This window comes from Hemitrygon akajei, chromosome 1 (genome assembly GCF_048418815.1).
Source record: "Hemitrygon akajei chromosome 1, sHemAka1.3, whole genome shotgun sequence".
Classification (NCBI taxonomy): domain Eukaryota; kingdom Metazoa; phylum Chordata; class Chondrichthyes; order Myliobatiformes; family Dasyatidae; genus Hemitrygon; species Hemitrygon akajei.
The window spans coordinates 180,701,889-180,714,220 of NC_133124.1; the positions used below are offsets into that span (position 1 = coordinate 180,701,889).

Consider the following 12,332-nt stretch of genomic DNA (forward strand, 5'->3'; position numbering starts at 1 on the left):
CCTGACCCTTCTCCATGACCCCTCTCACCTCTACACCCAGCCTCATCCCCCGATACCCTCCAACCTCTACCCTCAGGAGTCCCCTGAGGTCATCTCCCTCCTAAACAGATATACTGTTTTGGATACTGTTGGGGCAGATGTCTCATCAGGGGAAGGCAGCAGCAGCCAAGTTCATTGCACCATGGGTGGCTCTGCGGCACAGGAGGGAAGGAAAAGGAGTGGGAGAGCTATAGTGATAGGGGATTCGATTGTAAGGGGAATAGATCGGCGTTTCTGCGGCCACAAATGAGACTCCGGGATGGTATGTTGCCTCCCTGGTGCAAGGGTCAAGGATGTCTCTGAGCGGCTGCAGGACATTCTGGAGTGGGAGGGTGAACAGCCAGTGGTCGTGGTGCACATAGGTACCAACGATATAGGTAAAAAATGGGATGAGGTCCTACAAGGTGAATTTAGGGAGTTAGGAGATAAACTAAAAAGTAGGACCACAAAGGTAATAACCTCTGGATTACTACCAGTGCCACGTGCTAGTCAGAGTAGAAATAGGAGGATATTTCAGATGAATACGTGGCTTGAAAAATGGTGCAAAGGGGAGGGATTCAAATTTCTGGGGCATTGGAACCAGTTCTGGGGGAGGTGGGACCGGTATAAACAGGACGGTCTGCACCTGGGCTGGGCTGGAGCCAACGTCCTAGGGGGAGCGTTTGCTACTGCTGTTCAGGAGGATTTAAACTAATGTGGCAGGGGGATGGGAACAAGTGCAGAGAGACAGAGGGGTGTAAAATGAGGGTAGAATCAAAAAGTAGTAAGGTGAAAAGTAAAAGTGGCAGGCAGGCAAATCCAGGGCAAAAAGCAAAAAGAGTCACTTTTCAACATAATTGTATAAGGGCTAAGAGTGTTGTAAAAACAAGCCTGAAGGCTTTGCGTGTCAATGCGAGGAGCATTCGTAACAAGGTGGATGAATTGAATGTGCAGATAGTTATTAATGAATATGATATAGTTGGGATCACAGAGACATGGCTCCAGGGTGACCAAGGATGGGAACTTAACATCAGGGATATTCAATATTCAGGAGGGATAGACAGGAAAGAAAAGGAGGTGGGGTAGCATTGCTGGTTATAGAGGAGAATAACGCAATAGAAAGGAAGGACATTAGCCTGCAGGATGTGGAATCGATATGGGTAGAGCTGCATAACACTAAGGGGCAGAAAACGCTGGTGGGAGTTGTGTACAGGCCACCTAGCAGTAGTAGTGAGGTTGGGGATGGCATTAAACAGGAAATTAGAAATGCGTGCAATAAAGGAACAGTAGTTATAATGGGTGACTTCAATCTACATATAGATTGGGTGAACCAAATTGGTAAGGGTGCTGAGTAAGAGGATTTCTTGGAATGTATGCGGGATGGTTTTCTGAACCAACATGTCGAGGAACCAACTAGAGAGCAGGCTATTCTAGATTGGGTATTGAGCAATGAGGAAGGGTTAGTTAGCAATCTTGTCGTGCGAGGCCCCTTGGGTAAGAGTGACCATAATATGGTGGAATTCTTCATTAAGATGGAGAGTGACATGGTTAGTTCAGAAACAAAGGTTCTGAACTTAAAGAAGGGTAACTTTGAAGGTATGAGACGTGAATTAGCTAAGATAGACTGGCAAATGATACTTAAAGGGTTGATGGTGGATATGCAATGGCAAGCATTTAAAGATCGCATGGATGAACTACAACAATTGTTCATCCCAGTTTGGCAAAAGAATAAACCAGGGAAGGTAGTGCACCCGTGGCTTACAAGGGAAATTAGGGATAGTATCAAGTCCAAAGAAGAAACATATAAATTAGCAAAAAAAAAGCAGCACACCTGAGGACTGGGAGAAATTCAGAGACCAGCAGAGGAGGACAAAGGGCTTACTTAGGAAAGGGAGAAAAGATTATGAGAGAAAGCTGGCAGGGAACATAAAAACTAACTGTAAAAGCTTTTATAGATACGTGAAAAGAAAAAGATTGGTCAAGACAAATGTAGGTCCTTTACAGTCAGAAAAAGGTGAATTGATCATAGGGAACAAAGACATGGCAGACCAATTGAATAACTACTTTGGTTCTGTCTTCACTAAGGAGGACATAAATAATCTTCTGGAAATAGTAAGGGACCGAGGATCTAGTGAGATGGAGGAACTGAGGGAAATACATGTTAGTAGGGAAGTGGTGTTAGGTAAATTGAAGGGATTAAAGGCAGATAAATCCCCAGGGCCAGATGTTCTGCATCCCAGAGTGCTTAAGGAAGTAGCCCAAGAAATAGTGGATGCATTAGTGATAATTTTTCAAAACTCCTTAGATTCTGGATTAGTTCCTGAGGGTTGGAGGGTGGCTAATGTGATAATTTTTCAAAACTCCTTAGATTCTGGATTAGTTCCTGAGGGTCGGAGGGTGGCTAATGTGATAATTTTTCAAAACTCCTTAGATTCTGGATTAGTTCCTGAGGATTGGAGGGTGGCTAATGTAATAATTTTTCAAAACTCCTTAGATTCTGGATTAGTTCCTGAGGATTGGAGGGTGGCTAATGTAACCCCACTTTTTAAAAAAGGAGGGTGAGAGAAACCGGGGAATTATAGACCGGTTAGTCTGACATTGGTGGTGGGGAAAATGCTAGAGTCGGTTATCACAGATGTGATAACAGCACATTTGGAAAGAGGTGAAATCATCGGACAAAGTCAGCATGGATTTGTGAAAGGAAAATCATGTCTGACGAATCTTATAGAATTTTTTGAAGATGTAACTAGTAGAGTGGATAGGGGAGAGCCAGTGGATGTGGTATATTTAGATTTTCAAAAGGCTTTTGACAAGGTCCCACACAGGAGATTAGTGTGCAAACTTAAAGCACATGGTATTGGGGGTATGGTATTGATGTGGATAGAGAATTGGTTGGCAGACAGGAAGCAAAGAGTGGGAGTAAACGGGACCTTTTCAGAATGGCAGGCAGTGACTGGTGGGGTACCGCAAGGCTCAGTGCTGGGACCCCAGTTGTTTACAATATATATTAATGATTTAGACGAGGGAATTAAATGCAGCATCTCCAAGTTTGCGGATGACACGAAGCTGGGCGGCGGTGTTAGCTGTGACAAGGATGCTAAGAGGATGCAGGGTGACTTGGATAGGTTAGGTGAGTGGGCAAATTCATGGCAGATGCAATTTAATGTGGATAAATGTGAGGTTATCCACTTTGGTTGCAAGAACAGGAAAACAGATTATTATCTGAACGGTGGCCGATTAGGAAAAGGGGAGATGCAACGAGACCTGGGTGTCATTGTACACCAGTCATTGAAAGTGGGCATGCAGGTACAGCAGGTGGTGAAAAAGGCAAATGGTATGTTGGCATTCATAGCAAAAGGATTTGAGTACAGGAGCAGGGAGGTTCTACTGCAGTTGTACAAGGCCTTGGTGAGACTGCACCTAGAATATTGTGTGCAGTTTTGGTCCCCTAATCTGAGGAAAGACATTCTTGCCGTAGAGGGAGTACAGAGAAGGTTCACCAGATCGATTCCTGGGATGGCAGGACTTTCATATGAAGAAAGACTGGATCGACTAGACTTATACTCACTGGAATTTAGAAGACTGAGGGGGGATCTTATTGAAATGTATAAAATTCTAAAGGGATTGGACAGGCTAGATGCAGGAAGATTGTTTCCGATGTTGGGGAAGTCCAGAACAGTTTAAGGATAAAGGGGAAGCCTTTTAGGACCGAGATGAGGAAAAACTTCTTCACACAGAGAGTGGTGAATCTGTGGAATTCTCTGCCACAGGAAACAGCTGAGGCCGGTTCATTGGCACTATTTAAGAGGAAGTTAGATATGGCCCTTGTGGCTAAAGGGATCGGGGGTATGGAGAGAAAGCAGGTACAGGGTTTTGAGTTGGATGATCAGCCATGATCATATTGAATGGCGGTGCAGGCTCGAAGGGCCGAATGGTCTACTCCTCCACCTATTTTCTATGTTTCTATACCCCTCCTTGTCTCTGTGACCCCTTCTGACCCCTACACCCTTTATCCTGTCTTTGACCCTTTCTCTGTCCTCGGCATCCAAACCTGTCCCCGTGACCCCCTGCATCCAGTAGAACCATCCCCATCTCCTTCGACCCCTCTACCCCCTACAACCCTCCCCATCTCTGTGTCCTCTTCCGACACCTAAAACCCTCCCCATCTCTGTGTCCTCTTCCGACACCTAAAACCCTCCCTATCTCTGTGACTCCCTCTGGCCCATAGACCACTCTTCGACCCCCACTGAAGTACGCTCGTTCCTTCTGTGTGAAACCCTCAGGTCTGAACAACTCTCTCCACCTCTCTGACTTTCTACCTTTCTTTCACTCTCTCTTTCTCTCTTTCTCCCTTTCTTTCACTCTCTCTTTCTCCCTTACTCCCTTTCTTTCACTTGCCCTCTCACTCTTCATCTCTTACTCTCACTCCCTTCCTCACCCTGTTCTCTCTTCCTCTCTCCTTAAAGCCGTCCCTTCAGTATTCCCCCCACCGCCCGGAATAGTCCCCCTCTCCCTCCCACTCTGCCCTTTGCTCTGCCCCTTGTTCCTCCCTCCATTGATACTGACTGACCTGTTCGGTTTCCAATAGGAATGGGAGAGCTTCCGAACACAGCACGGGGATTGTTTGACTGTTTTCTCTTTCCACAGAATCTGCCACAGTGACAACAAGCCAGATCATGGATTCCATTCAGAATATAGAGGCACCAGGTGAGAGGTGTTGGGATTCTAGACCCTCCCAGTGACTCCTGTTGTTCGAGAGAAGCCCTCCCAGTTGTGTAACACTCTCTCCCTTCCTCTCTCCCCCTTTCTTTCACTCTCGCTTTCTCCCTCTCACTCTCTCTTTCACTCGTCTTCTCCCTGTGCCTTTCATTCCTGCTGTTGTCCCAGTGGTCGGGAGTCTGGGTGAGCACGATTGAAGACTCGGGAGTGCAGATGTCACATACCGGGGCATTGGGGGAGGAATGGTGAGAGAGACAATCACTGACCTCCCATCGAAGAGATTTAAATTTCTTCGGGGTAGGCATGCCTCAGAGTGTTCGCAGTGGAGCAGCAAATCAGAGTCTCTCTCCCGATACCACTAGCCCAGAGTATGTCTGTGTTCACCCTCTTTGCCGATGCTCCCTTTGGGTGAAGCATTAACCAGCTTTCTGTCTGTCCACAGCTGCCGGTTTCCTCTCATTGATCAGCCCTTTGGAGCAGACCATCTACACCTCTGTTGGGAGAAACCTCATCCTACAATGTTCCTTCCGTGGAACCCCTAACTTTCACTACACCTGGCTGTGGCAGGACCGGCAGGGAAGAGTTAACATCAGTCATCTGACTTTGGGCAGTAACACCATAATTACCACAGAACTGAGGGTAATCTAATATTGTCATAGGGTTAGAGTCAGCCTTGTTAAGGATTATCTACTTTATTCATTATTACACATTTACATGTATGAGGAATTTGCGTGGTGAGTTGGTCAAGGTGTCACATGAAACAAAAAACCCATTAGACCAGATGATATAGGAGCAAATTAGGCCATTCAGCCCATCGAGTTGCTCCACCATTTCATGGGTGATCCATTTTCCCACAATCTCGTTCTCCTGTCTTCTCCCTGTAACCTTTCACATCGTGACTGATGAAGAACTCAATTTCACAGATTCACCACCATCTGGCCAAAGAGGTTCCAGATCTCTATTCGGAATGGCCATCCCTCTGTTCTGAGGCTGTGTCCTCTGGTCTTAGACTTCCCCACCATAGGAAACATCCACTCAAACTAGGCCTTTGAATATTTGATAGGTTTCAATGAGATCCCCCTCACTTTCCTGAATTCCAGTGAATACAGGCCAGGAGTTCCCTTAAGGAAACTATGCGGACTGGCCAATTTTGTCATGTACCTGGAAGTATCCCGAAACCTCATCCATCACAATGGACTCCAACATCTTCCCAAACACTGAGGCAGACTAACTGGCGTGTAATTTCCTTCCTTCTGCCTCCCTCCCTTCTTGAAAAGTGGAGGGACATTTCCAAATTTCCATTTTTCCAGAACTATGCCAGGATCTAGTGATTCTGGAAAGATTTTTACTAATGCCTTGTTAAAACATTCAACAATTATAAGAACAAAGAAGTGGAATAAAATGTGCATAAATACTATCATGTATTTATAATTTAAACAGTATTATAAATTGTCATTGAAAGTGTTACTCTCCCTGATTTTTGGGACGGTAGTGTAGTGGTTAGTGTCAGGTCATTCCAGCGCCAGCGACCCAGGTTCAATTCCCGCCACCGTCTGTAAGGAGATTGTACGTTCTCCCTGTGACTGTGTGGTTCTCCTCCGGGTGCTCCGGTTGTCTCCCACGTTCCAAAGGAGCATGGGTCAGCAGGTGAATTGGTGACGTGGGTGTAATGGGACAGAGTGGGCTCCTTGGGCCAGAAGGATCTGTTACTGTGCTGATTCTCTTTTAAAAAAAAGACACCAGCCAATCCTTATTCCCATTCTCCACATTCCTGTTAACATCCCACAGACTCCACCCATCAGTCTCTCTCTCTCCCTCCCTCTCCCTCTCCCTCCCACCTCCCCCCAGATGCTGGGATCACAACCAGTCTCCAGAGCTGGCTGACAGCGGCTGTACCCACCACACCATTGACAACAACGTGTCCTGATAAGGAGAGGTCAGACTGTCGGGGTGGGTGTGTGTCTGTTGATTCTGAAGACTGAGAGGGGTCTTCAACACAATAAGGTCCCTCAGGGGTCTCGACAGGGTGGGAATAGGGACAAAAGGTGTGATGAGGGTGATGAAACGAGATGGTGCAGAAGATAATTCACAAGGATGTTGGTGTAACTGGGAGACTTGAGTTGTAAGGAGCACAGGGTACGCAGAGAAAGAGACAGACTGACCATCACCCATAAACATCAGACATGGGAATGGAATCAGGCCAATCGGCCAGTTCATCTTCTCAATCCTGTTCATGTCCACAGATCCCCTCAATCAGTCATTGGCATTTTGGAGATTACTTATGCCGGGCATGGAATGAACATACAACAGTGGAGGGAGTCATCCACGTTCGTTATGAAGGTACGTATCTGACTAATCCTGCTCCTCTTCCGGCTGGGCAGATCCGAGATGAACCCGGCACATTTCCCCATCTCAAATCCCTCCACCTCTCTCTGTCTCTCACACTCATGTAAGAGGAATTTGCGTGTGGGTTAGTCACGGTGTGACATGCAACAAAAAACGATAAGATCATAAGATGTGCAATGCCTATACAAAGCATCCACACACACCCTTCCCGGAAGTTTTCACGTTTTATTGTTTTACAACATTGAATCACAGTCGATTTAATTGGGGCAACACACACAAAATGCTGGTGGAATGCAGCAGGCCAGGCAGCATCTATCGGGAGGAGTACAGTCGACGTGACTACAATCAATTGAACCCCTTGACTACACACAGGTGATCACCATTTAACTAATTATGTGACTTCTGAGACCAATTGGCTGCACCAGTGATAATTTGTCATCAGAAGTACAGTCAGGACGACAAAGGGTTTCGACCCAAAATGTTGACTGTACTTCTTCCTATAGATGCTGCCTGGCCTGCTGCGTTTCACCAGCATTTTGTGTGTGTTGCTTGAATTTCCAGCATCTGCAGATTTCCTTGTGTTTGCAGATTTAATTGGGCTGGTTTTGACACTGATCGACAGAAAAAGACTCTCGTGTCAAAGTGAAAACAGATCTCTACAATGTGATTGAAATTATTTCCAAATGTAAAACACAAAATACTTGACTGCATGAGTAACCACCTTTAATATGACAAACCAAATTATCACTGGTGCAGCCAATTGGTCTCAGAAGTCACATAATTAGTTAAATGGAGATCACCAGTGTGCAGTCAAGGGGTTTCAATTGATTGTAGTAAAAATACACCTATAACTGGAAAGTCCAACTGCTGGTGAGTCAGTATCCTGGCAAAAACTACACCATGAAGACAAAAGAACGCTCCAAACAACTCCACGAGAAGGTTATTGAAAAGCACAAATCAGAAGAGAGATGCAAGAAAATATTATACTTCTCTAAATATCCCTTAGAGTACGGTTAAGTCAGTCATGAAGAAATGGGAAGAATATGGCACAGCAGTAAATCTGCCTAGAGCAGGCCGTCCTCAAAAACTGAGTGACCGTGCAAGAAGGGGCTAGTGAGGGAGGCCAAGAGACTTAGAGGTGTAACAAGCTTCAGTGGCTGAGATGGGAGAGACTGTGCATACAACAACTATTGCCCGGGTGCTTCAAGAGTCACAGCTTTACGGGAGAGTGGCAAAGAGAAAGCCAATGTTGGAATAAAAACCCTCATGAAATCTCAGCTAGTTTTGCCAGGAAGCATAAGGGAGACTCTGAAGTCAGCAGGAAGAAGGTTCTATGGTAGATGAAACAAAAAATTGAGCTCTTTGGCCAGACTAAATGCTATGTTTGGCGTAAGCCAATCACCTAACATCATCAGAAACACACCACCCCTACCGTGAAGCATGGTGGTGGCTACATCACGCTGTGGGGAGGCTTCACTGCAGCAGACTCTGGAAGGCTTGTGAAGGTAGAGGGTAAAATGAATGCAGGGAAATACAGGGAAACCCTGAAGGAAAACCTGATACGGTCTGCAAGAAAACTGCAACTTGGAAAAAAGATTTGGGAAAAGACAATGACCCCAATCATAAAGCCAAAGATACACAGGAATAGATTAAAAACAACAAAGTTAATGTCCTGGAGCGGCCAAGTCAGAATCCAGACCTCAATCCAATTGAGAATTTGTGGCCAGACTTGAAAAGAGCTGTTCACTCACAATCCCCATGTAGTGTGACAGAGCTTGAACAATTTTGTGAAGAAGAATGGGGGAGAATTGCAGTTTTCAGATGTACAAAGCTGACGGAGACCGATCCACACAGACTCAAACCTGTAATTGCTGCCAACGGTGCATCTACTAAATACTGACTTGAACGGCTGAGTAATTATGCTGTCAATTATTTTGTATTTAATGATACCAATAGATTTAGACCAATTTGTAGAAAATCAGTCTAATTGATTAAAAAAATGAATTTTTTCTGTTGATTGAAAAAAGCCACGTTAAATCCACTGTGATTCAATGTTGTAAAACAATAAAACATGGGAACTTCTGAGGGAGGTGAATACTGGTTATAAGCGCTGATCTATTTTCCCTCTCAACCCCATTCTCCTGCCTTCTCCCCGTAATCTCATGAACTCTGAACCATCTCCAATGTCTCTGTCTCTGTCTCCCTGTCTCCTTTCAGACACTTCTGACTTTTGCTCCTTAAAGCTGTCCCTTCAGTATTCCCCCCACCGCCCGGAATAGTCCCCCTCTCCCTCCCACTCTGCCCTTTGCTCTGCCCCTTGTTCCTCCTTCCATAGATACTGACTGACCTGTTGGGTTTCCAATAGGAATGGGAGAGCTTCCGAACACAGCACAGGGATTGTTTGACTGTTTTCTCTTTCCACAGTGACAGCAAGCCAGATCATGGATTCCACTCAGAATACACAGACACCAGGTGAGCGATGTTGGGATTCTAGACCCTCCCAGTGACTCCTGTTGTTCGAGAGAAGCCCTCCCAGTTGTGTAACACTCTCTCCCTTCCTCTCTCCCCCTTTCTTTCACTCTCGCTTTCTCCCTCTCACTCTCTCTTTCACTCGTCTTCTCCCTGTGCCTTTCATTCCTGCTGTTGTCCCAGTGGTCGGGAGTCTGGGTGAGCACGATTGAAGACTCGGGAGTGCAGATGTCACATACCGGGGCATTGGGGAGGAATGGTGAGAGAACAATCACTGACCTCCCATCGAAGAGATTTAAATTTCTTCGGGGTAGGCATGCCTCAGAGTGTTCGCAGTGGAGCAGCAAATCAGAGTCTCTCTCTCGATACCACTAGCCCAGAGTATGTCTGTGTTCACCCTCTTTGCCAACGCTCACTTTGGGTGAAGCATTAACCAGCTTTCTGTCTGTCCACAGCTGCCGGTTTCCTCTCATTGATCAGCCCTTTGGAGCAGACCGTCTACACCTCTGTTGGGAGAAACCTCATCCTACAATGTTCCTTCCGTGGAACCCCTAACTTTCACTACACCTGGCTGTGGAGAGGCCCACAGAGAACTGTTAACATCAGTCATATGACTTTGAGCAGTAACACCATAATTACGACGACACTGAGGGTAATATAACATTGTCATAGGGTTAGAGTCAGTCTTGTTAAGGATTATCTACTTTATTCATTATTACACATTTACATGTATGAGGAATTTGCGTGGTGAGTTGGTCAAGGTGTCACATGCAACAAAAAACCCATTAGACCAGATGATATAGGAGCAAATTAGGCCATTCAGCCCATCGAGCCAGCATCACTATTTCATGTGTGACCCATTTTCCCTCAATCTCATTCTCCTGTCTTCTCCCTGTAACCTTTCACATCGTGACTGATGAAGAACTCAATTTCACAGATTCACCAAAGAGGTTCCAGATCTCTATTCTGAATGGCCATCCCTCTGTTCTGAGGCTGTGTCCTCTGGTCTTAGACTTCCCCACCATAGGAAACATCCACTCAAACTAGGCCTTTGAATATTTGATAAGTTTCAATGAGATCCCCCTCATTTTCCTGAATTCCAGTGAATACAGGCCAGGAGCCATCAACTGCCCCACATGATAACCCTTTCATTCCTGGAATCATGCTTGTGAACCTCCTCTGAACCCTCTTGAATGTCAGCACATCCTTTCATAGAGAAGGGGCCCCAAACTGCTCACAATATTCCATAGGATCCCTTATCTGTTCATTAAAATGCCTCAATATTAATCCTTGCTTTATATTAGACAATAGGTGCAGAAGTAGACCATTCGGCCCTGCACCGCCATTTTGAGATCATGGCTGATCATCTACTATCAATACCCGGTTCCTGCCTTGTCCCCATATCCCTTGATTCCCCTATCCATAAGATACCTATCTAGGCAGTGCATTCCAGACCCCCACAACTCTCTAGGAGAAGAAGTTTTTTCTTAACTCTGTCCTAAATGACCTACCCCTTATTCTCAAACCATGCCCTCTGGTACTGGACTCTCCCAGCATCTGGAACATATTTCCTGCCTCTATCTTGTCCAATCCCTTAATAATCTTATATGTTGCAATCAGATCCCCTCTCAATCTCCTTAATTCCAGCGTGAACAAGCCCAGTCTCTCTAACCTCTCTGCGTAAGACAGTCCTGACATCCCAGGAATTAACCTTGTGAATTTACGCTGCACTTCCTCTACAGCCAGGATGTCCTTCCTTAAGCCTGGAGACCAAAACGGTACACAATACTCCAGGTGTGGTCTCACCAGGGTCCTGTACAAATGCAAAAGGATTTCCTTGCTCTTGTACTCAATTCCCTTTGTAATAAAGGCCAACATTCTGGTCCTTTTGAAATGAAGGCTAGCATTGCATTTGCCTTCTTCACCACTGACCCAACCTGCAAGTTAACCTTTAGTGAATTCTATACAAGGACTATGAAGTCCCCTTGCACCTCAGATTTTTAAATTTTCTCTCCATTTAGAAAGTAGTCTACACTCATATTCCTGCTACCAAAGTGTGTAACCATACACGTCCCAAAACTGTATTCTATTCACAACTTCTTTTCCCATTCTTCTCGTCTGTCCTCGTCCCTCTGCAGCCACACTGTTTCCTCAACACTACTGACCCCTCCACCTATCCTCGTATCGTCTACAAACTTAGCTCCAAAGCCATCAGCTTTCATTCAAATCATTCACATAAAATGGAGCACTGACCACTAGGGATTACCACTAGTCACCAGCAACCAACCAGAAAAGGCTTCCTTTACTCCCACTCTTTGCCTCCTGCCAATCAGCCGATCCCGCTATCCATGTCAGTATCTCTTCTGTAATACCATGGGCTGTTATCTTGTTAAACAATCCCAAGTGCAGTACGTGGTTAAAGGACTTTTGAATATCCAGGTACACAACCTCCACTGATTCTTCTTTGTCTATCCTGCTTGTTATTTCCTTAAAGAATTCCTAAGGATTTCTCAGGCAGGGTGTTCCCTTAAGGAAACTATGCGGACTGGCCAATTTTGTCATGTACCTGGAAGTATCCCGAAACCTCATCCATCACAATGGACTCCAACATCTTCCCAAACACTGAGGCAGACTAACTGGCGTGTAATTTCCTTCCTTCTGCCTCCCTCCCTTCTTGAAAAGTGGAGGGACATTTCCAAATTTCCATTTTTCCAGAACTATGCCAGGATCTAGTGATTCTGGAAAGATTTTTACTGATGCCTTGTTAAAACATTCAACAA

The 12,332-nt window shown here is 45.5% G+C and overlaps 1 protein-coding gene across 2 annotated transcripts in view; it reads left to right on the forward strand.

Annotated features, from left to right (window-relative positions):
- The window catches only part of LOC140733011 (contactin-5-like), a 546,274-nt gene that overhangs the window by 156,563 nt on the left and 377,379 nt on the right, over positions 1–12,332 (forward strand). For both annotated transcript variants that reach the window (XM_073055777.1, XM_073055786.1), the window contains 5 exons: positions 4,666–4,725; positions 5,180–5,376; positions 6,981–7,077; positions 9,508–9,555; positions 10,008–10,204. In XM_073055777.1, the coding sequence (XP_072911878.1) occupies positions 4,666–4,725; positions 5,180–5,376; positions 6,981–7,077; positions 9,508–9,555; positions 10,008–10,204 (599 nt within the window). The remainder of the gene's footprint in view (positions 1–4,665; positions 4,726–5,179; positions 5,377–6,980; positions 7,078–9,507; positions 9,556–10,007; positions 10,205–12,332) is intronic.